The following is a 26264-nucleotide window of genomic DNA, read 5'->3' as shown; positions in this document are numbered from 1 at the left end:
CAGGCCACCGGGGTAGCAAACACATTATATGTGACTTGGGCACTTTGTGTTCTGGTCATGTTCAAAAAAGGGGAGAGTTCAGAACATTTATTGCCCAAAGGGGAGTGGCTTTGCCCATAAATTGCGCTAAGGACACTACTTTCCCAGACACCCCATCCAAAATGTTAGTATGTATGAGTTAATACTATGACTGACTGCAGTGGTCACATGAGCCTGTACCCCACGTGAGTTGTGTCCATTTACTGTATGCGCAAATGTATATTAACAAGATCCCATTCATGTGATGGAGGCCAAAAGACTGTCCATTTTGTCCTTTGTCAGGCTGGTGTAGCGCCCCACAGAGTGGGTCACTACAAATGTCATCTTATGTGATCTATACTGTGTACTGTGAAGGTATAGTGAGATCCAGTCACCCTGTTAGCACACACAAAGTTCCACAGACACTGTCCCTTTAAGAAAAGGGGTGGAGCTACAGACTGGAAGAGGGTCTCTTTTTCAGTTCCAGATCAGAAAGTGCAGGAGGGTGCAAGAGAGGAGCAGGTGTGGAGGCGCAGTGTGTGCTGCAAGCCGCATGGTGTGATAGAACAGCACAGGAGGCCGGAGACCTGCAGAGGTGGGATGAGACCTCACAGGCACGGAGCTGCAGTTATAGGACCATCAATTCCTAACTAGTGTGAGAAACACTAAGAACATTGAGAGACTCACTGGACCCAGGCCTAGTGAATGCAAGATTCCTGGAGGCTCAGTAACATACAGAGTTGGGGTGAGTGCATCCAGCATCCCAAAGAACTCGCGTTACCTGCTGTCCAGAAGGGGGATCTACCCAGTTGTACTTAACCTTTGAGCTCCTGGAACCCAGGACCAGAGGAAATCTATTAGAGAGTTTGAGCAGCAGTGGAAGGCTGAATCATACTAGTGGTAAAAAGAAAGACTGGCATCTCACTATACTGGAGCAAGGTGAATCCTCCTGTAACATCTGTTATCTCCTGCTGACTACAGAAGTAAACTGTAAGTGTTTGGTTAACCCCTGTCTGGACTGTATTCTTTCATCGATCCTCTGTTACTCCTCCTGGAAATCATCCCTTCCTCACCTATATCATCTGGCCCTGGGACCTGCCCTGGTTGGGGAGGGTATAACATCTGGCACTGCATCACCACCTATTCCCAGAGGCCCTATCTACAGTGCCCGGCTTCACCTCAAGCCGAAACCCCAACTGGCGTCACGACAAACTTTTATTTTTCTTTAATCCATTTTTGCTTAAAACTCCCCTTTTTCAAGGCGCTGCCGCCCCCGGTGTCGGGCCTGCTCGCACCGTGAATCTACATAGGCCGAGCTGGGGCGACTCACTGGTATATATCGGCAAACCTTAGCCTTACTTACAGGTGTATTGGGTTCTATTCATGCTGATACTGTGGATATTTATGCCTGAGCAGGGAGCTGTAAAGTCCTGGAGGCATTAGCGCTGGGTGTCTACTTTATAAAACGGTAGACACCCGGCAGCTAGGGCGGCTGCCCGGCTATATACTGTTTTATAGTTTCATCGTTAAACACACTAGTACGGTGGATGTCCCTGTACCTGTATCAGGGTCAGTTATACTTACAGTAATACTACAGTGTATCTTGTTTACCAGAACCAGTAATTCAACTTGTAATATTAGTCACTGGTATAATAAAAGGCAAGATGGCCAACAAGAACCAACATATGGCCTCCACTGGGATTCCTGGGATTAGATCACACTACCAAGAATGGTACTTGATCTGATGGGTTTCTTGGATCCATTGTATTTCTCACAGATGTTGAAACTATGTTAAATAGAAGATTTAATACAAAGAAAACTTAAGAGCATTTATCTTTTACGCTAGGAAAGCCAAGTGTTTCCTAATAGGTTATGAAGGTGCTTTTATTGCTTACCATACATTTTCTTATGGATGCACCAGTAGCGAGCCTCAGAAGATAAACATGTGCGTAAACAAAATAACATCTCACTACACATCATGAGTTTTAGATTAAAGAGGGACATTTAAAACTCTCAATTTAGTTATTGGCCATAAAGGTCTTAAAGTGCAAACTGCAATTATTAAGGTTGGGTATCATCCCTGATCCAAGATCAAGTGGGAATTTTTGCTAAAATTAACATTGCTCAGAGATCCAGTTTCACAAAATTATATTGATCTATGATGCTGAGTTACCTCCTCACCGTGGACTACTGTCTCATTCCGTAATCAAGCTTTCAGTATGGGACACTAGTCCTTGGCTAGACTGTGACTTCAATAAATTAGTATTTTATGTGCACCTATCACCATTTCCTATCACAGGGGTAGGCAACCTTTGGCACTCCAGCTGTGGTAAAACTACAACTCCCAGCATGCATACTTGCTCTGCTGTTCTTGGAACTCCCATGGAAGTGAATGGAGCATGTTGGGAGTTGTAGTTTCACCACAGGTTGTTGACCATGTAATGTCCCTAAGACACAGAATACATTATCAATGGGTGACGTTCCAACCATTCCTAGAAAGAAATAGCAGCATTTTAATGTAAGTGAGTGAAGTCAATGAAGATCAATGCTAGTCTTGGCTTTTAGATCCCACAATAAAATCTCACCCCTTAAGACCCCTTAGGGAGCCTTCACACGGAGTGTATCTTTCATGTGATACGCACGTAATACATTGAAAGCAATAGGGAAAAAAGCCTCCCATTGATTTCAATGGGGAGCGCACATATGCCGGCTTCCATTTAAGTCAATGGGAGCTGCTTTTTACACACTCATTCTGAACAAGTTTTTACGATCAGAATGAGCGCACCGTAACTCCATGTGAAGGCTCCCTTACTGCGGCGCCCACATTTGGATTTAGAAATAAGTAACAAACAAAGGATTCTCAGACACAGGAGTTCTCTAGGTTTATTCAACAATAAAAGTTCTGCAAAACATATATTGCATTTGAAGTAATGTTTTAATATAATGGACATATCTTTACCAGTAAGTGCTATATCAGTTATTTCAGAGAATAAAAAAATATATGCTGATCCCTTAAATTGGAACTAAACCTATATGAGAAGAATAGAAGTGGAAAGGGTTGTGAACTTATCTTGTATATTGGTTACTGACTACAGGAAATGCTCAGGTCTACAGTTGTCCATGCAACACATCATATTTTCCATTCAGTATTCCTATGTAGTAAATTGAATCGTATCAGAGGCAATATTTGCTGTACAGTGAGCATTGTTCATTGATATACATAGAGATCTTGCTGCCCCTAATAGGTAAAGTCATGTTTCCGCCTGCTGGGTTTAGTTCCACTTTAAGTTCATGGGATACGTGTGCATGTATAACAAATATCTACCCAGGACTGGTCAGCACAATGGAGCGGTATATCTTGTTTACTGATTGACATATGATTCTGCCTGAGCGATTCTCACCCTATATTACTCCATAGCAGCACCAGGAAATATAAAAGCAGTCTCTTCAGAGTTTCGGGTCAGCTGCTTCTTGAGAAACATTACTGGAAATATGGCTTTACGTTGATGTAAGGTTTCCAGATTTCTTGCAGTGGTATTAATGATGTTCATATGTTATTCTGTTTTGCCTATGAAGCAATCATATATTTTAAAAAAACAGCCCTCTGCATAAATAACATTAATATTTCCAGACATAAGTAACTGTTCACAATGTTTAATATCAGAAATAGGATTGACATTTCTAAACAAAGATGCAAGTCAAATGCTTCATTGCAGTTATGATTAAGCTGGCAGTTTGTTGAATACAGATATATATGATGACAGTTTATATATCACGATTGTATGGCATCAGATTCACTACTAAAGTACATGCATATCAAATTGCATTTCAGTAAAACCAGGCTCTTGGTCCAGTATCTGGTCTTCAAAAATTCTGCACACAAAACTGCAAATTTACATGGACTGCTTAGTCAATGACTATTCTTTCATTATCCGTATGCATCAGCAGTCAAGGATGACATCACCCGTTTATGAAAATCGCTTTTTATACAACTGGACTATACCTACTAAATTTGCAACAATCTTTGTGTCCCTAGCTTCACCAGTAATGTAGACTCTCTAGTGATATGAAGATTTTTAAAGATCACTCATACCCTAGTTTCAGTCTTAGGGTCTTTAACACAGGCAGATTTCTGCACGGAAACTTGATTCCTGCTTGTTTAAAGGGCCTTTTACATGGCCCGTAGCAAACTGTATTACTACAAAAAAATTCCTAATACTATTATTCTCCCTATGCGATTTGCATATTGCCATCAGCACATCCTCTTTCTTCACAAAGGATGTTGCTGACAACAATAATTTTTCGGATGATCAAGCGACAAACAAGGGTTTGCTCATTTATCAGATGATCATGGACATGTTTACACAGCCCAATGAACAAAAAGACACAGAGCTACAAAGGAGGGTTTGGCTGATTATTGGTTCCTTTAAAAGGGACGTTCATTAAGAGACTCTTAGTTATGAAGAAGTTATTCTCACTGTGTTTTAGAGGATAGAAATTATATAAAGAAGTGGAGATATGTTCATGGGGAGACAATGGATTCTCTTAGTAAGGAAGAGTTCATTCTCATTGTTTTTGGATAAAGAAGATACAGTCATGGCCATAAGTATTTCTGACAGAAAATTACTGAAGTTCTGCCAAAAAAAAAATAAAAAATATATATATATATATATATATATATATATATATATATATATAATTTCAAACTCCAAAAATGGGCTGGACCAAATGACTGGTCTTAACTTAATATTTAGTTGCACACCCTCTGGAAAAAAATAACTGAAGTCAATCACTTCCTATTACTATCAACAAGCTTCTTACACCTGTCATCTGGAATTTTGGACCACTCCTCTTTTGCACCCTGCTCCAGGTCTCTCATATTTGAAGGGTTCCTTCTCCCAAAGGCAATTGTAAGATCTCTCCACAGGCACGCAATAGGATTTAGATCTGGACTCATTGCTGGCCACGTCAGAACTCTACAGGTCTTTTTGAAGTGGCATAGGATACAAACCCAGATTTTGAGCTTACTCACGGACACTTTGGCAAACTGTAGTTAAGCATTTTTATGTCTATGTCAGCAGTGGAGTCCTCCAGGGTCTCCTGCCATAGCGTTTCATTACATTCAAATGTTGACAGATAAGTTTGCGCTGACACTGATGCACCCTGAGCCAGATAGCTTGAATTTCTTTGGAATTTGATTAAGGCTGCTTATCCACTAACCGCTCTATTCTGCATTGCAACCTTTCATCAATTTTCCTCTTCTGTACTCGTCTAGGGAGATTAGCTACAGTGTAAACTTCTTGATTATGTTGCACACTATGGTCAAAGGAACATCAGGATTTCTGGAGATGGACTTGTATCCTTGAGATTGTTGATATTTTTCAATTTTGGTTTTCAAGTCCTCAGACAGTTCTCTTATTTCTGTTCTCCATGCTTAGTGTGGCACACACAGACACACATTGCGAGGACTGAGTCAATTTCTCTCCTTTTTATCTGGTTTCAGGTGTGATTTTTATATTGCCCACACCTGTTACTTGCCACAGGTGAGTTTGTACAATCATCATGCTTGAAACAAAGTTATTTACCCACAATTTTTGTCTGGACCATTTATTGATTTTTTTGTCAAATTATGTCCAATTTGCCTTTTCTTCAGTTTTTTTTTTTTTCTGTTGATCCAAGACACTCATAGAAAATAAACATGTATAGCTGTAATTACATTAATTTTCTGGGAGAAATTTCAAGGGTGCCAACAAATACAGTCATGACTGTATGAGATATTTCCATGCTCTACACTGCTCTTTCAAGTAATTACTCAAGCAGTTAAGTTACTTAGGTTACAGTTAAAATATGTGTGTATATATCATTTACTCTATATGAATCTGTGTAGGTTGATCAGAATAGTGTTTAGAGGTGTACAGAGGCCTGTGACATAGTAGTCTACATAATGGCCTCTAACCTGTTGGTTTCTTTGACATGTTGCAGTAGACTTGGTTTCCTGGTAATGATACATCTGTCATGGGTTAACAGTTTTCCATGTATTTTTAATCCACTTTTATTAGCCTTAACTCTTCCAAATATTGCTATACAAATGAAAGTATTTGTTCTATGTGCACTTCTATAGTTTATTACATTCCTTTTACTGGTTACCTGCTTTTTGTGACCTAGCCAAACCACAAAAGAATGCAGGATTTTTTTTTACATCAAAACTCTCAACTCTTCCTTGTACGGTGTAGGAAATGCATTCGCTTAAGGCAAACATCGAAACCTGTGCGAGCATCAAGAGCAATGTGAAAATGCTGCCTTAGGTCTGAAATATATATATATATATATATATATATATATATATATATATATATTAACTCAAATGACTGTAAATCAGAAACTAAATAGACACAATCTCAACTGTTATGGTATCGCTCATCTTTAAAAGAGTCTATTTTGGATGCTTACAGAACTTGAAAATGTGTTTACAGTGTCTGGTTTACACTGATTTCTATGGATAAAACACACGTCCTACACATCAGATCTCACGATCCTTTTGGCTGTTTACTACACTAGCTAGGAAATCAGCAAGCATTCATGTAATAATGTACAATATCTTAAGTGGCTGAGTAGAAATTGAGGCGTATTTAAATTAGGCACATTATACATAACAACCTCATCAGTGCAGTAAAGGGTGTGCAAAGTATTACAGGGGTAATATTCCTTCTCCTCTGAAACTGCTTAAGTAAAATACAATCAACTAGAATCACTAGAAGGCAAGAAAATAGATACATCACATTCCCTCTGTAAGCACACACGCAAAAAATAAACAAAAATCAAATAAGTTTTGGCTGTTATAAATGTAACATAAATGATAAAACAAAGCTTGCTCGAATGAAAGGCATCTGTGCACTTGTGGCTTGGATCTTATCTGTCCTTGGAGGTCAGCTTTTCTATTAGTTCCTGCAGAGGAGCTTGTTCTCTTCTGTCAATTAAGTTGAACTCCTGTGAATTGTTAATAAAATTTACCATTAGCTGATGTCATTGCTGTTGCTCATAGAATTGCAATTGTTTGCCGTGGCAGACTCTCAGTTTGTATTTACATGTCATGTATATTTAGGTCTTATTCCATTTTAAACACACGTTTACCAATGTTTTGGTCTTTGGTCTGAGAAAATCATGGACAACACATGAATGTAATCTGTGTGTTGCCTGTTTTCTACAAACCCAAAAACTTTGAAAAAGACAAAATTTAATTGGACGTGAAAAATGGATCAACCACGAATAATGCGTAAACAAAGTATTGTTTGCTGTCTGCGATCAACAGTCATTATGGGCCCAATTCCACTCCATTAACCTCTAGGATTGGGAAATGCTCACTTGCCTTGTTATGTTGCAGTTTCTGTTCTGGCTTTCTTTTTCAGACCCCAGAGTATATTGAGCGGAGGCCCAGAAGCAGTGATTAAACATAACTGTGTTACTTACCTCTCCTTGGCTCTGGCACGGGTCTTCAGGCCTCCTGAATAACGTCACAGACTACTGAGACCAATAATTGAACATCCGTGGTCACGTGGGTCAAGCTGGCGTCACAACACATAATGACACCCATGTGACTGCTGAATACAGACCTTAGTGGTCCGTGAGGTCATTGAAGAGCCTTGAAGACCCGTCCCGGAGCACAGGAGAAGTGAATAACACTATTATTTTTCTTATGTTTTTTTTATCATTAAAAGTTTTATTGAGATTTTTCAAAACAATTCACATTAAAGGCATAATAAAAAGTGAGATCCAAAACATGGTGGAAAAATGGAGGAGAGGAGACAAGACATGGAGGGGGAGAACAAGAGGAGGGGAGCGAAAGGAAACCAGGACATTACGCTTTAATGCAGCAGAGCATCAAGTAACGGGGTGAAAAAAATCAAAATAATAAGTTCCAATAAGAATAAACATATATAAAGGGGTAGTAAGGTTCCCAGTAGGTATATAAATGTCAAAGTGAATCCGGGGTGAGGACGTTGTAGGTGCACATGTGGTGGTTAGGTGAAAATAAGGATACAGCGAAGGAGGTGAGGAGGAAAAGAATGTCTGAAAGGTCGCAGAATAGCAAAAGGTGTTCTATAGGAGCCAACTTTTTGATGAGCACTATCATACAGCCTCAATTTGATATCATTTCTTCTATGCATCTTATGTGGAGGATTTTTTGAAGCCAGATTTCAAGGATTGGGGGTGAGGGAAAGTTCCATATTATGGGGATGATGAATCTGGCTGTTACTAGTAGGAAGCTGATCATTTTGCAGGTGTGATCTAGAAGTTTGTAGGGTACAATGGAGAGCAGGAAAAAGGGTCATCCTTCAATACAATGCCTATGGCCTCCTTAATAATTCTGCAGACCTTGTGCCAGAAAGGATGAAGCTGAGGGCAACTCCACCAGGCGTAAAGCATAGTGCCATGGCCATTGTTGCATCTCCAGCAATGATTGGAGGCTGTAGGAAAAATCTGATGGAGAATAGAGGGGACTCTGTGCAAGTGTGTTAGGATTTTATGATTAGTTTCCTGAGTCCTGCACAAGATAGAAAATTTATGGCAGGATCGGAAGGCTGTGAGCTACACGTCCAATGGAAAGGAGGTTTCAGTTCCCGCTTCTATGCGACTGTGAATGGAGGCAGGGAGTCTTGCTTGACACTGGAGAATAAGCTTTAGATATCAGAAACAGAGCTGTGTGAGGCGTCAAAGTAGGGGTGTAAAAGCATTCAAATGGGTGTTATGGCCTGTTTACATTATGGGATTTCTTGAGGGCAGATTAGAAGTGTTAGAGTTGTAAATATTGCCAGTGGGTAGACTGGGATCTCTTGTCCTGAGGAACTAGGTCTGTGTAGGCAAGGATAGAGGATTGGGGACAGGACTTGAGAAAATCTGAAAGACGTTGGAGATGTAGAATGGCAGAGGAAGAAGGGGCGTAGGGCAGCAGGGAAGTCTGGATTGCCTGAGATGGGGGTCAGAGGTCTATCGTTCACGAAAAATCGTGTGGTGGTGCGGTACAAGCGGCACACACCCAGCACTTGGCTTGCAACAAATGTAAGTAAAGAGATAGATTTGTCCAGCCAATGTTGTCTATGGAGCCATGGTAAAGACAAGAGGACTCAATGGCAACCCAGAGTTTAGAGCCAGAATATGGCCAGCATGGTGCCAGTCTAGGATCCGAGTGGTGACGAAGCTAAATAATAATTAGTGCAGTTCAGGATGGCTAGGCCACTCACTTTAGATTTCACCTTGGTGCATTTGGCTATGAGTAACACTGTTTTTTATGTTTGATCACCTTCCCTGGGCCTCAATTCATTATACTCTGGAGTCTGAAGAGAATAATAGTTCGTAGATGGTACAAAACCAAAAAAAAAAATTCAAGTTTGGCAGAACACAAAATTTTTGCAATATTTATAACCAAAACCATAGAGGTCACTATGAGACATTATACTGTGTGGCGGGGCCACTATAGGATACTGTATGGAGGGTTTATTGTAGGATACTGTATGGAGGGGCTACTGTGAGACATTATATTGTGTAGAGGCCACTGTAGGACATGAAGGCAATTATGGAACATTATGCTGTGTGAATGGGAATGTGAAGAGCTACTATGGGATACTATACTGTATGGAGGGACTACTGGGAGACATATTGTGTGGAGGCCACTTTATGGAATTATATTGTGTGGAGGCCACTATGGGCCATTATACTGTATGGAGGGAGGGGCAACTATAGGACATTATAATGTATGGAGGCCACTATGGAACATTATATTGCATGGAGGCAACTATGGGACATTATACTGTGTGAAGGGGCCACTGTGGGGCCTTATATTGTGTGTAAATGGGGCATTATACTGTGTGGGTGTCAGCAAAGGGAGTGTTTTACTGTTTGGGGGGCATCAGGAAAGCGGTTTCCTATATTGGTGTGTTAGATTGTAAACTGGAGGTTAGTTGAACTTGTTGGCAGATAAAAGTACAGTAGAGAGATTTGAGAGGTTATTTAGGGAACAGAAGTAGGTGAAAATGAGATCTAGCATATGTCCTTCTTTATGGGTTGCTGCAGAGAGAGGCCAAGAAGAGGAGGCAAGTGACAGGACTTTCCATATGGCTGAATGGAATGTGTAATTGTCTTTTGGTGTATTTCAAACAGAACGTGCATTCCATAGTGCACCAAGTAGAGGAACTGGAAAGTGGAGGAAGTCAGCATTGAGATTCTAATACTAGTTAGCGCAAATGTAGTTAGACAGGATACCATGGCTGACGGCACAGTGGTTAAGTGTTTAGCACTATTGCCTTGCAGTATTATTGTTCTGGGTTTGTATCAAAATAAGGGAAACATCTGCATGAAGTTATCATGTTTTCCTTGTGTTTGTGTTCTCCCACAATCTAATATCATTATGACTTAATTATAATTAGAATGTAGATTGTGAGCCCCAGTGGGGACATATACAATGTATAAAAATATTGATTTTGTCTTGACATTAGATCTCAAGTAACTATATTGCCAGACAGTCATTTTACAGCACACTTGATTTGTGCCTGAGAGTAGATATGATAGAGAAATAGAAGCGTAGCTTTGTCATATATAGGTGTATTTGATTTGGAGCAAGATTCCTGAGACAGACTCATTGCATCCCCATTAACAAACACAGACGGGAAGCAGCAGAGAATGGGTGCTGAAGTGGGAAGGGGTTCAGAAAGTAAGGACTTTTCTCTCTCCGTATTTTAAGTGGAATGGGGGGCAGAGTCCCCAAACGCTAGTGTGAAGCAATTATAAGGCAAGTTACTTAACAATGCAGAAAAACAATGAAGGCAATTCAAGGTATTAGAAAGACCATACGATCAGTTTTCCATTGGTAAGATATCATGCATGAGCCTAGGCTGCAGACTAGTACTATACACAATGGATGCTATAATGGCATCCCACACAGGACACTGCATGTAAAATAACACCACCAGATTAAAGATGCTGCTTCCACTCTAACCTCAAGGCTGAACTTTTACCTCGATTTTACCACAAACTTATATAATACATAAAAGTAAGGTTTCATTCTTACAAATGTATTATACAATGGAAGGTATGTGCAAGGACCATAACACTGCTTGTTGTTAGGAAATAATAGGCTTTGTGTGAATTACTGGCACTGACAAATTGTCCTTCATCCAGACAAGCAGCGTACTGCAATATATCATTACCTGGACAAAAAATATAAAGTGCTTGAATGACGTGTTGAGATGTGCCTCTTCCTGCAACTGGATCACTGAGTCAAAGTGCTGGTGATAGATGTGGGCATAGACTCGGAAAAGTCGCTTTAATATAATCTTAGCTACGGACATAAAGTTCTTCGGAAATGGAACACCTAACACATAAAAGAATTATGTAACGTTAGCACAGCCAAACAATACACAGTTAACGATATCCTAGTGGATTCCAATAAGTGTAAAAACATATGCTGTAAACTTAGGATGTGTGTTTTTTATGCATATGCTTACATTTATTATTGGTACTGTATGCGTTCGTATCCATTTTACAAATGATTTTTTTTTTTTTTTTTTTTTTATGTGGATCCATAGGTTTGGATCTGGCTGAGCACTGACTTCTACTATAAAAAGAAAACCAAAAAAGGGTGCAGTCATATATTCATTTTATGGTGAACAAAATATTGTAGTAAGTGGCAAGATACTACATCTATTCAGAAATATGGCATAGTACACATTCACTTTCCTGAATAGAGAAATGGGGGTTACATTCTGTAAATCAGTCACATGGAGGTTGACCTGAAAGTCATATTTTGTATATTCTTAAACTTTACGTGAACATTAATTGCAACTATAGTCCCTGATTGAGATTATGCTAAGTACAGTGAATTGTCCACATCAATATCTTCTGACCAGTTTCCCCATAGTTAGATCTTCTGGACAACTACCGTATTTTTCGGACTATAAGACGCACTTTTTTTCCCCAAAATTTTTTGGGAAAAGAAGGGTGCGTCTTATAGTCTGAAGGTGGCGCCTGGCACCCGCTGTAATAGAGAGGCGGAAGCCGGCAAGTGATAGACGTCATTACAGGTGCCGGGGCCTGAGACATCGCTGCGCTCCTCTGCCTTGCATGAAGCCAGCAGGGGCTCCTCCGTCCCCCCGCCGCTGGCTTCATGAAGGGCAGAGGATCGTAGCGATGTCTCAGGCCCCGGCGTCTATCCCTCCCCGGCATCCGCCTCTCTAGTACAGCGGATGCCGGGTCAGTATCCGTGGCCCCTTCTCCCCCGGGGCCGGTCCCCACCGGCCCCGTACCTGTAAAGTTGCAGGCCGGCTCCTGCGCGGCGATATCGCAGGAGCCGACCTGTCCGGGTGACAGCCGGGATCCTAATGAGGCTCCCCGGCCTGTCACGGCTATATATTAGTATTGCGGCTGGTCTCTATGAACAGCCGCCGTAATACTAATATACAGAATGTCCCATAGACGGCAATACAGTTGTATTGCCGTCTATGGGACTTGTGATCAAGTGACCGCAGGTTCAAGCCCCGGGGGGGGAATAAAATAGTAAAAAAAAAAAAAAAAAAAAAAAGCTTTAAAAATATGAAATAAATAAAAGTTCTAAATCACCTCCTGTTTTTTTTTCAATACAAGGTGATCTAAGCAATAGATATCCCCCAAAATGGTATAACTAAAAAGTACAGCTGGCCCCGCAAAAAAAAACGCTCTATGCGTCCCCGTACAGCTGCAGGGTCACCTGTCAATGTGGCCTTGCAGCTGTTGCAAAACTACAACTCCCATATATTAAATATTTTACCAGTTTTTGCTTCAAAATTTTTTTTCCCTATTTTCCTCCTCTAAAACCGTCTTAGGGTGCATTCACACTGAGTAAACGCTAGCTTATTTTGTAGAGTAAAATTACACTTGTAAATTTTGCTATCCCATTGACTTCAATGATATTTTTTTACAACTGTAAAAATACGCCTGTAAAAAATACGCCTGTAAAAAATACGCCTGTAAAAATACGCCTGTAAAATGTCATTGAAGTCAATGGAATAGTAAAATTTACAAGTGTAATTTTACTCTACAAAATAAGCTAGCGTTTACTCAGTGTGAATGCACCCTTATAGTCCAGTGCGTCTTATAGTCCGAAAAATACGGTATATAAAACTAACTAAAAAATAAATAAATAAGTAAATAAAATAAAGAAAAAATTGTTTACAAAATAAAAATCTGAATTTTGTTCTTAATTGAGGAAATGTTCTACTTCTTCTCCATTTTATTCCTGGTCTTAGGGACTTCTGTATTTCATCTAATCTTTGCACTAGAATGAAATATTGGAAAGAAGTATTCTAAGCCTAGACTCTAGGTAGATTTTGCAGGAACTCTGAATGATTCTTGGCTAGAGCAGTGTGCATTACATGATTTTGAGATTAATTTCATCCTATGAATTCCCGTTTTCTGTGAAAATCTGCAACAATTCTGAGACAGTATTAACATGCTGCATACTTGAAATTTTACCTGAATTCCACACTGTTGTATGTAAAAAAAAAAAGCTCATATTCATTAAAATTTACCCTAAACTGTTGTGGATTTTTGTTGCATAATCTGCAACAGTGTATAACCAATGTATAATGATAACACTTAGTAAACAACAAGGCTGTAAAGTTCTTACCTATTTTGGAAGGGAAAAGTGTTTCATCATCAAGCTGGTCTTGTACCCAGGTCATAAGGTAATCAATATATTTGGGAGCAGAGCACTTAATCGGCTTCTTTATATTTGTTCCATCTGCCCAGTGGTACTCATACCTAGAAAAAATAGAGAGGCAGATTAGACTTGGACGTACTATGTGCCAAATGAGGCAAATTATGGTTCATCGTGGCACGTCTAATTTGACATGAAATTTTTCCAAGTTGCTAGACAAATAAGCTTCACTTTTGTCAATAACAATCACACAGTCTAGGCATAAAAATAGAGATTTAGCTTTAGGAATCTGTCTTTCAAACAACAGAGAAGTCTTCGGATGATTCCCCCCCCCCCCCCCTAAGTTTGGTTGCAATTCAGATTGTTGCTAAAACACTGGCAGTGTCCACTGTATAAAATATAACTGCTCTCTTATAACCAAGGAAGTTAAAGATCTCAAACAGTATCATGCTGCAGAGCCCAAAATCCATACAAATAGCCTCCTGTCCTAGAAATACCCTGCTCAGCATTGCACTGCACACCTAACTCAAAAACTGAGGTTCTGAAGAGCTGAACTGTCAGCCTGCATGAAGTGCCATTATTTAGTAGTTGAGAGCAGCACCAGCCATAAGGAGCAGCTACATTTGGGATTAGGTAGGGCCACAGTGGGGCAAATTCACTACTTCTGAAAGACTGGAGCAAAGAGTCAGATTACCATTTCTGGCGAGAGACCTGAACACATGATTGTGTAGAGTGCATCTGCTACATACCAAATCCATATCACCCAAACAAGGTGAAGCCAGTTCAGAAGTATCACATGATACCAGCCTGGAAAGGGACATTGACTTGCAGTTCACCATAAAGGTAGACCACAGAGTGTACAAAGCAGCTAGCTACCGTACATTAGACCATTGCAGTTATTGAGGCCCTTTCTCCATCTCCACCAATTCTAGTACTTAGTTCTCAGCTCCACTGAATTCAACGCAATTGGAATTTTCTCTCTAGACCTCACCATTTCTGAGCAACAAGCACATATAGTTTTGGTGCCTGATGTGCTATATAAGATCTGTAATGTCAGAAGGGCAGTGTCAGGCAGGGGGTGTGATCCAGGGCTCCAATCACAGGCAGCCAGTGTCACAGCTCAGAATTACACTCCTTGTCTGCTCCTACCTGACACTGCCCCCTGACAATACAGAGTCTAAACAGCATATTAGACACCAAAATTGATTGCTCCGAAATGGTGGTGGTTAGAGAAAAAATCCAACTCTGCCAGAATCAGTGAAGCAGCAGATATTATACGATGTAAAATACTATCTAGAAAACCATGAGGAATTGATACAGAAAGTATATTGGAAAATTGTATATCTTTCTATTGACATTTGTTTGTCAATATTGGTCTGAAAGTGGTCAATCCCTTTAAGTTGCAACAGACAGCCATGTACACATACATTGAAGTAGTTATAATGAAGATTCCACCATTAGTCCTATTTACTGTACGTACCAAACACCTAACTCAGTTATGATTTAGTAACCATTTTTAGCCATATTCCTTTAGCCCTTATATGCATGGGTTGCAACCTTCTACTGTGCAGAAAGTAAAAGAAAATGTTGTGAGGCCTTAATGTAAATCATCATAAGACAATTGTTATGCTTTGGAGGAAACAGGTGGTATGACATGTTTTCAGTCCAGACTAACTGTCTTCAGTACATTTCCTGATAGATAGTGAATTTGATTTATTGGATTATTTTCCATGTCATGTGAGACCAGCAGGGACTATGATGGTGATAACTAGATCATTTCTTTACTGATAAAAATATTCTTTAACGGTTATTAAGAACAGCTGTTGACAACAAAGTAGAACATTCTCAATAGTATTTATACACATGGAATACAGCAGAGTCAGGATGGTGCATGGAAAAGCAAAGACATTTAAGTGCAAATGCAGGAGCCCAGAATAAATTAAAGGGAATATGTCAGAAACTGGAAGATTTCTTTAAAACACGTTTTTATGATAAAGTGAGTCTATCAGCAGTAAATTGGTAATAAGCCTTATCCCAGTACCTTGTTGAGGTGATTCTATAGTTTCCACATATACCACTGTTATTTAGCTTTGGAGTCCCATTTTCATATAAGCCAGTGTTTGATTCATATGCAAATGAGACAGAGTGCTTTAAGGGAGTGTTTTAGCATGCCTGGGCTTTGGTCTAAGCTTTATTACATATTAATAAGATGATGATTTGCATTAAAACAGCTTTTAGCTTTTGGACTGTAGATTTAAAGAGCTGTCTGAAGGCTATGTTATTTTGCAGAGCCCTGGCGGTGCCAGTACATTGGAATTACCCAAGAAGTAACACCATTTTGTAGGAACAATTTTGCAAATGTGGCATGGCGTCCAAAAACCAACAATCTAAATCTGTGCTGCAAAAGCACATATTGCTATTTCACATCTGCACCCTGCTGTGTGCCTAAGGGCTCGTTCACATCTGCGCCCGGTCTCCGTTCTGCAGGTTTCCATTTCCTGCACAGAACAGAGGCAGGAGACGGAAACCTGCAGGAGTCTTTCATACCCATTCATAAGATATACTAGGATTGGGGATTCAGTATAGTCGAATTCCTGGCGTAGAGTAATGGACACTGTGCTTTCCAATGCCCAGGAATACGATAGTCTGGCTTAGAGTAACAGGCCACTGTGTGTGCCACTACCCAGACTATCGTTTGGCTTACTAGCTATCAGCCAAAGATGGGGGCTTTTGGATCCAAAGTGTGGTTGCCCCCATATGAGTTTATTAGAAGATCTGAAGGAACAGATGTGGCCAAATAGAGCAGAAAACAGACCAGGATAGACCCCTGATGGCGTCTATTTGAATGGACCCTTTTGGTAGAGTTTAGACAAGAAACTGGAAGGTTCATTTGAGAAAAGGACTACAGCAGAAGTATACATGCTTTGGTAGAACTTAGCAAGAAGGTGGAGGAGGAGAGGATGAAACAAGGTGGGTAACTAAGATTTCAGCTATAAGTGATTGATTGTAACATCACTGGTATAATGTATGGAAAATTATGAATATATGGTTCAATTTGTAATTGTTCAGTTTAAGCTGTTTGTAGAAATGCCAGTATTTGCCTTTTAGGCCTTTTGTAAGAATATTGTGATGTTTTACAGTGGTAAAACTTTGATTGGATTCTGGTAAAGAAAACTTTAAAGTCTGGGAGTTGGTCCTTAAGACAACCTCAAATATAGTTTAAGAGGTTCTGAACATCTGTGGTAATTAGGAAGGTGAGGATTGCCATGACAATATTCAAAAATTGCACGAAAATATTAATATGTAATTTTGATGTCAGTATTAACGGTCTGCTTGAATTCTATTCTTGTTTGACTCCCCTCCTGTGTTGAAAACTGTTATCTATAAAGGGATGGAACTTCTTCTCCGTGTCTTATCCTATAGTTATGATTTAAAACTTATGTGGTAATTTCATACCCAGTTATGTTATGTTACTAATTGCATCTTTTCTTTGTCTCAGTATGTACCATTAGAGACCAGAATCCATATTTGTCACATACTTGCACTTTGTGACTGTATATTTCTCTGAGCTGGCTCAGAGCATGATTGTAAAGGAAAGTAAATCATCTGGTCTTCGTAAGCTTTGCCCTGTATATATAGATGTGTAATATATGATTCCGTATCTTCATCTTTGTATATTAATCTTTACAATTTGTATCATATGAAAGTGTGCACAATATCACACTATCTTTTATTTATTTTTTTTAATGTAATCACTGATCCTTCATATAATAACTTAGTAAAGCATTTGGTGTTTCCTTCTTTAAAGCCGTACCCGACCCCTTAAGGTAGTTGGGAAAATTTTTTTAAAAAATATTATGGCACCAGACGTGGGGTATGGTAGAAGTTTTTTTTTTCTTGCTAAGACTGTGTTGTTAGCAACATCTTGACCTTAGAAGTCAAATTTTAGCCAAATTCCATCCGGAATTTTGAGACCTCCGTCCAATAATTTGGAATATAGTGTGACATTGTGTAAAATATGTCTGTCTTTTAAAAAAAAAAAAGAGGTTGTAAATACATTTGTTGACGTTCCGGTGGGTTCCCTATTGTATTTTGGCCAATGAGTGGTCACAATATGTTGGATTGAGTGAATCAGGGAATAAATAGTTGAAAGATGTTAATGTAATGGAGAGGTGCCAGAAAGTAGCTGTAAGCATGAAACAAGATGGTTAAGTATGCTGCCTAAGTCTAAGATGATGAAAAGGTGGAACTTTGAATGTTGAAATATGAAGTGATGTGATAATATACACATACGTAAAGGATGGATAATCAAAAGGTTATAGACTGTCCAAGCAGTGTGTAGGTTAAAAGTGCCCCAGAAAGTGATAAATTGTCCAAGAGAGTGAACAGGGTAGTTATTGAATGTAAAAGGAAGGGCATAGCCCCAGCACTTCAGCGCCATCTTTAATATCAATACTGAACCTGTGTTGTTAGATGTAGACGGTAAAATCTGTTACATTTTGTGTTATTTTGTGATGAACCATGCTCCTATAAATTAGGATTGTCCCCTATTATATAAAACTGTCATGGAAGCTTAGAAACTGAATAAGGTGTCTTAAATTTCAAAATCTTGTGAACATGTCAGTGTGTATGTAGTTGGGATAAAAAAAATAAAATAAAATAAAATAAATATTCCTTTGTTTCTCTACTAAGTGAATTAGAAGTCACTCCCATATCTGCTGTGTAATGTCCTTTGTGTATAATTCTGTTATGTGACCAGGAGATTGACTTGATCCTTTTATTCAGTGTTTCTGCCTGCTCTGCTGATATATATATATGTTCTGAATGTTTACCTAATCTATTGCATTGTTTGTAATTTCTGACTGTGTAGAAATTGTAGAGAGTTGAATCTACTTGAGATTACTATGAGATTGTATGAATGTATCTCTGTTCCTTTAAGAAGCGTGCATTAGAGATTGCTGAATTCTGTAGTCCTACACACACAGAGAAGTTTGGGGCGAGGGAGCGCATCTATGTGTGGGCTATGGTCCTATCTGGAGAGCGAGAGCTTTCTGTATGTTCAATGTTAAGCCTAAAAGGATTTCCAGGCTATTCAGGTAGTGATGGAGACCCTGCTGCTGCTCCCACACAGGTGGGTATAGTCAAAAGTCAGGGCACACACTAAGGCTGATACAAAAAAAGTAGAGGCAACATGTGGGCAGACGCTGTTACCAAACCAACTGCAGAGGCCTAGGGGACATGCCTCAACCACAGGGGGTCACCGTAATAGACCAAACCTTTCAGCTCTGTTTTCAGGTTCTAGAACATTGCGGCACCAAAAATGGTCCAGGAGGAAAGAAGACTTGGAAACAGCAAGGATCAAAAAGAGGATGTACAAGTCCTGATGGTCGGTGGTAAGAGAGTATGTACTGAGAGCATTGTTCCCACTGATGGCATAAGCAGCTCATTCCTAAGTGCACTGTTGAGAAGTAGCCATGTGTGACCTGGTGAGCAGAGGATGGGCAGCTGCAGGATTTAGCATCACTACAGTCAGATATATGTCAGTCTGCATGGCATGTGTTAAATGCAATGTAGGCCAAAAAGTGGAAAGTTTCTCAGAGCCATGCCCGGAGCCCTTGTACCTATTGCAGAGACTACAGGTTGACTATATGCAGTTACTAAAGGTGAGACGGTATAATTACGTGCTTGTGTGTATAATGTCTCTTTTCAGGATGGCCTGGGGCATATCTGGTGAAGAAAGCCACCACAAACGAGACTGCAGATAGATGGCTACTGAAAGATGTAATGTGCGGGTTTCGGATGCCTGAGACCATCAAAGTTATATTGAATCTCACTATAGAGGACAGGTAATGAGAAAAATATATATTAGGGGGATATAACATGTGTTTCTTACTCCCATACAGTTCGCAAAGTATTGGCAAGTCTTTATCACTTGTCACTAGTATTTGTCTTTCCTGTAAGGTACATTCTTGACAGGAAGAAAGGGGCCTTAGCCCTAGATTTGGATTGTATTGTTCATAATTGTCCAGATCTAATCTGTGTGCTGACTATTTGATGAATCATCAAAAGCATATGATTAACCCCTTAAGGACACAGCCCAAATGTATGTTAAGGACCAGGCCTATTTTTTCAAAATTGACATGTGTCACTTTAAATGGCAATAATTTTGAGACGCTTTAATTTACACAAGTGATTTTGGGATTATTTTCTCATAACACATTATACTTCATGTTAGTGGTAAACATTAATCAATATTTTTGTATTTAGTTATTAAAAAAATAGGAAATTTGATGGAAATTTGGAAAAAAAATTGCAATTTTCAAAATGTGAAATTCTCTGCTTTTCAGGCAGATAGTCATACCACCCAAATACAGTAATAAATATTATCTCTCATATCTCTGCTTTATATCGGCATCATCTTTTGATTGTATTTTAATTTATTTTGGACATTATAAGGCTTACAAGTGTAACAGCGATTTTCCAGATTTACAAGAAATGTAACTGTTTGGTTTTTTTTGTTTTACACACTTTATTTATTTATTTTTTTTAAAAAAACTTTTTTACATTTTTTTATTTGTGCTGCAAGCACACTAGAACCAGCGATCAGAGAGGATCGCTGGTTCTATACTAACTACAGACTGCAATACACGTGTATTGCAGTCTATACAGGAAGCTAGCTATGCAGATGCATAGACTAGCTTCCCCTCGTCCTGGCATCCAAGGGGTTAACCCTCCCCCCATCGGAGCTCGCTCCGATGGGGGGAGGGATTAAGGAGCAGCGTGTAGCTGTAAATTACAGCTAACACAGACTCATGCTGCCGGCAACATGATTTATAGCCGGCCAAACCCCTAGGGTGCCATGATCACTATGGATCATGGCACCTTAAGGGTTAAACAGGGGGGGGGGGGTCAGATACAGCCGGCCTCCCGTGGAGATCACACACGCTCTGCTTCTGAGCCTGTGCGATCTCAATCACGTACAGGTACGTGGGAATGCGGGAACTAACCACATTCCCTGACGTACAGGTACGTGATTTAGCGTTAAGGGGTTAATGTATATTTTCAGTTTTTTTCTTCCTTCCAGATTCTGAGTTCATGGAAGGAACTTATAAAATATTGGCTGATAAGAGACACATGGGATTCAATGGTCAGCTATGAGATTATAAGGAAAGTCTTGTCATGGTGTTTTGTTCCCACTCGATGATGTTTTTGAAGACAATTTGGGCAAAAAACTATTAGAGGATATGGATCCTGAGAAAGAAACCTAAAGGACTATCGGACTGATGGATCAATTGGACTATATCCCTGCAGCCCAAAGAGGGTTGTGTCAGATAGTGGGAAAATTGTGTTGTCATTATATTGACCCTGATGAAAATGTGAAAATTCATAACGTAAATTGTGATGATAATATTGTGTTTCTTTTGCTTGTACAAATTAATACTTTGCTTGAAAATGTCTGAACTAACATTAATACAAAAATGTATACCAACAAACGATTTGTGAAGAACAAGATGACTGAATATTGAGGTTAATATATCACATGGCAGGAGGGCGTACTAATGGAACGAAACATCTTACTGCTGACAGGAGAAAGGTTATTAATTACATGCCGGTGCCGAGGTCACATGTCCAGTTACGTACGTTTCTGGGGCTAGTTTCATACTGTAGGCCCTGGATACATTCTGCCTCAGTTGCCTCTGTATGATTGCCTGACCTCAAAACCACTCATACTCACACGAGAAGCTATTGATGCCTTCTGCCAACTGAAGGTGCAGGTAGCTAGTGCTCCCGCTCTGGGACTACCAGACTACCAAATGCCCTTTCAGCTATATGTATCTGAGATGTCGGGCCATGGCACGGCTGTCCTAACACAAAAACATGGCGATAGGCACAGGCCTGTAGCATACTACAGTTTTCTCTAATTCTTCTTGTCTTATATGTAATTGCTAAGATTTTAATCAACTGTATAACTAGGTGTGGTGAAATTAGATATGTTGTATATTGAGCATAATTGCTGCAACATTGGGAATCCCAAGCAAAGGGCAAGTAAAATACTTGAAGTACTAGTGATTGCAGAACTATGCTCAAAATGGGGGAAAGGACTCATGTTTACTGTTGGGGGAACACCCGGGGTAGATACAATCGGTATCCGAAATTGGGTACGAGCGCTCGGGAGAACACAGACAACTCCAGCCTTACAGATAACTGAACAATAGCCTACTGAAAGTCTAGGTTTCACACTCTGAATGGCCTCACCTCATAGTATATATGTGTGAGGATACAAAATGGATGACATATAAGAAAATTAAGTTTATAGAACAAAATGGTGGATATAGAGATATATGACTATACTTTCCCCTCGTATTAACAATGCCATATGTGGATATAAACTGCTGTGTGGCCATAGCCAGGCACAGAAAGGAAGGAGCACTGTTTTGGTTTTTGGAACATAGTTTAGTTTTTGGACATCATGCCACTTTTGTGGAGATCCTGAATTTCCAGTAAAGTGGAATCCACAGACATGTGACCTCAAGGGATTTATGAGCATTTTTAATTCTTGAGCGTTGCATTAATTTAATTTCCAGAAATGAATGCGCTTTACCTTGGCAGTGTAGTGAGGTAAAATCCCCATAGGCATAATTAAATATTCAGCTCTACCAAATATATAATGTAGCTACATAAATTAAATGTAGCCCCATAAATATGTAGCCCCATAAATTAAATGCCTGTGAAGCGAATAACAATTATTTGGGTGTAAACCAGTAGCAATAAGTAAAGGAATATACTTGTCTTACTTTGGACCAGCAGACATTACTGGACAACTTTCCTCTGTACAGAAATCTGTTATGGTCCCATATAGCATATTGATCTGGTTGAAAAAATCCACAGCTGTAAATGAAAGGAAATCCTGTTAGCATCTGAAATATAAGCAACTGTCAAAAAAAATATACAAAACATTTGAGTCATGGCCAAGAATAATCACTGATGCCGGGCAAGAGCAAAAATAACCAGAGCAAAAACAAAATCATTTCACTAGTATTTTTACTCCACTCTTGAATTGGTTACTTTTTTTGTAAACCTGCAGTACGCTCTCTCTCAACCTTTTCAGACTCTGGGGATCCCTTGGAAAAAAAAATTCTTGGGACACCCCAACCAAATAATTTTTAGCAAAAGAGAAAACATTGCAGTTCTGATGGGGTTTTTGACCAGTTTTTGAATTTACAGCTGAAACATGTAAAGTGAATTTGTTTCACTTAAAAGGAAAGCGTTTGTTTTGGTACCGTGTTAGCCAGTGGTTATGAAATATGAAAAAAAAACAAAAAAACTTTTTAAGTCTTCAGTAGGTGATACCTTTTTTAATGGCTAACTCATAATGATGACAGAATATGACGTTTCGAAGCTTCCTCTGAGCTTCATTGTAATGACGGCCGTAAATGACGGCCGTAAATTACAGACGTCTTTTCCTATAGAACTCTATGTAAACGTTTTATGACGGCCGTAAAAGACACACAAATTACACACAAATCACGCCTGGCGTTACTCTGTGTGAATGGAGCCTAACATAGTCATAATGGAGCCATCCACATATCAGTTTGTTTTGTTTTTTTCGTTTTTTTTTTTCTTAGACTGAGAGATACTGAGAAAATAAATTGTAGCAATTTAAGTCTATGGGTCTGTGAAAAAAAATGGACAGCACCACTGACTGAAATGAGATGCTGGAAAGACAGCATCTCTAAATATGCATAGGTGCTGCACAGGCCAAACATGGAAATACACTATGTCTGGGGGTTTTTATAGGCCACAAAACGAATCTATTGTGTGAAACCAGCCTAAAAGGTAATGTTTCAGCTACCATAGAACAATGGAAAAAATAATTTTCATAATTTAAACTGCAATAATAAAATAAAGGCATTGACATACGAATATATTATTAAACATATATTATCTAAGGGTGCATTCACATGGAGGAAAATGGTGAGAAATTTGGTGTGGAATTTCAGCGCTGAAAAAAAAGCCTCCTATTGACTTCAATAGGTTCCTTTTTCTGCGCTGAAATTCCACACCAAATTCCTCACCATTTTCCTCCATGTGAATGGACACTTAAAGTTTATTTTCACACTGACAATGGTAACAAGCACACTTAAGATGAAGGTATGTTTTTGAAACAAAAATATAGGATAAAGTCCAATTGTGTTATGTTACACAACTGCATAAACGTATGGGTAAAGCATGCAGAGTCCACAAGTAATGCTAAAAAATAAAACAAAAAACCAAAAAACAAACATGTATTCGGGTAACTAGACTTTTTTTTTTTCTTATGGTCAAAAAATAAATATTCACATATCCACATTGGCGTAGTGCGACTGCTCGCTCAATGATGGAGTGGCTCCAGGAGTTCCCGTTTTTAAGAACAATGGAGGTGCTGGCTGACTCCTCTAAATTCAATGTTCTCTGAGTGGAGTTCCAGAAGTTTTCTTGATTCTCAGTAATATTTTTTTATAGGTTCTTTTCTGATGCCTTGCCCGTCCCTCCTAATACCACTGTGTATCCCTCCCTTTCCCCTCCTTATGTATTGCCTCTGATTCCTTAGCCTTCTGCACTTTTAGCTGCACTTCCTCCTGGTTTACTCTGAGTGACTGCCAGTGACAGTCTCTCCCTTAACTTCGCTGTAATAGCTACTCCCTAACATGGGCTTAATGTGGCCTTCAGTATATTGCCTGGTTGTGACATTGACTATATTGTTTGTTATACAGTTGCACTGGTGTTTCTCCATAATTTTGCCCTATTACTTGCCTGCTCATGTCACTTGAGGTTATTTATCTTTCCCCATGGACCTTCTGGCCTGAGGCTCTCTCTTTTATTGTTGCCTATTACCTTTGTTATACATGTAAATCTCTTTAATAAAAACTGATTGAACATAAACATGGCTCTAACATTATACTAAGCTTCCTTATGAGTTAATTGACCAGACATAAAACATCTGTAACGCAACTTCACCTTGTGTTTCTCCCTAATACCGTACAGTGTGAAACCATGTACAGTTAAATAACGTATTTCAAAGCAGGCATGGTTGCAAATACCAGGATTTAAGAGACACATGAGGCAATAAATTGTGTCTCTCTTCTCCCATCCTTAGGCTGGGTTCACAAGGGGATTTTTGGACTGGATTGTGACGCGGAAGCTGCCTCAGAATCCGGTCCAAAAAATGTCAAGCCGAGACTGGATGCCGGTGCACTGCAGCGGCATCCAGTCACGGCATTCCACTCCAGGAGGGGAGTGTCGCACTGCGGAATTCACAGCAAGAAAGGGCTTCTTTTTCTTCTCTTTTTTTGGTCCCGCTTGCGAAAAAAAGGAAGTGAACGGTTCCCATTAACGTCAATGGAAGGTGTTTTTTGGACCGGATTTTGAGGCGGATTCCGTGTCAAAATCTGGTCCAAAAATTCCAGTGTAAACCCAGCCTTAGGGCCCATTCACACAGAGTAAATGCGCATGTATTTTGGCAAAATACACGTGTAAAAAAAAATACATGTGTAAAAATTAGACTCCCATTGACTTCAATGACATTTTTTTTTTTTTTGGCGTGTAAAAAGACACGGCAAAAAACACACCAAAATACACGTGTAAAATGTCATTGAAGTCAATGGGAGTCTTATTTTTACATGTGTATTTTGCCAAAATACACGCGCGTTTACTCCGTGTGAACGGGCCCTTCCTGCACACACTGAATCTCTTCTGAGGGTAGGTTTTTTTCAGTAGCAGACAGATCTTAGTCTTTTGTCCCATAGAGTCTGATCAGTAGTCTGTGATGCAGACAGGCTGTTCTTTATCAGAGGTGACCCCATGTTCTTTTGAAGTTAATTTTGTGTCTGTGTCGATCCTTGCAGTAATTACATTTTATTGGAAGGACATTTCTATTGCAAAAAAAGCTTATTCCACCTTCTCAGGCACTAATACACTATTTATCAGAGTACAAGTGATAACCTTTATGCAGTAGAGGTCACATGAAGTCCCTGCTATGCAGAAAGAGGGAGCAGAGCATTATTACACTGAACTTGCACTGCTTTGGCTTCTATCTAAAGGTAGCAAATGACAAAACAATTGTAAGCAGGAATACAGGGAGACGAGCTGAAGTTTCTTCACATAAGATACACTGTGTTCTATGTTACTGACAGCCTTTTTTCCTTTTCTGTTCATACAAGCAGGAGGAGCAACTGCATTGAGAGCGAGTCAGTGGGGTTTTAATACAATTCATTTAATACTTGTACAACCTTGTAGTCCTTTTCTTCAGAGATATAGCCATTCCCATACAGTTGGTAATTTTTGACCCCATATTTTGCTGTCTTGAAGGATTAATTTACCATTCACCCTTTTCTTTGGCTTTATATACATAACTGGTTATTAAAGTTATTATTTTATACAGATGGTTGTGGCCTGTGTCATTACTGGGCAGGGCCTATTGATGATTACATTGTAATACTTTGTATCTGCTTCTGGGCATATAAGCAGGGAATCAGAGGTGATATGTGATGTGTAGGGCCTGTAACAGATAATAATGGAGCAA

At 39.4% G+C, this 26264-nt stretch overlaps 1 protein-coding gene across 1 annotated transcript in view; it reads right to left on the bottom strand.

Annotated features, from left to right (window-relative positions):
- Nucleotides 1–4782: 4782 nt before the first annotated feature.
- The window catches only part of MOB1B (MOB kinase activator 1B), a 59274-nt gene continuing 37792 nt past the window's right edge, over nucleotides 4783–26264 (bottom strand). Inside the window, exons 3-6 of the mRNA XM_075285337.1 lie at nucleotides 22498–22591; nucleotides 13673–13806; nucleotides 11220–11383; nucleotides 4783–7005 (exon numbers count right to left, since the gene is read on the bottom strand). Coding sequence (XP_075141438.1) covers nucleotides 6928–7005; nucleotides 11220–11383; nucleotides 13673–13806; nucleotides 22498–22591 — 470 coding nt within the window. The 3' untranslated portion in view covers nucleotides 4783–6927. The remainder of the gene's footprint in view (nucleotides 7006–11219; nucleotides 11384–13672; nucleotides 13807–22497; nucleotides 22592–26264) is intronic.

The sequence above is a fragment of the Leptodactylus fuscus genome, chromosome 1 (genome assembly GCF_031893055.1).
Source record: "Leptodactylus fuscus isolate aLepFus1 chromosome 1, aLepFus1.hap2, whole genome shotgun sequence".
NCBI classification, from domain to species: Eukaryota; Metazoa; Chordata; class Amphibia; order Anura; family Leptodactylidae; genus Leptodactylus; species Leptodactylus fuscus.
This window is presented reverse-complemented; position numbering and strand designations above follow the sequence as displayed.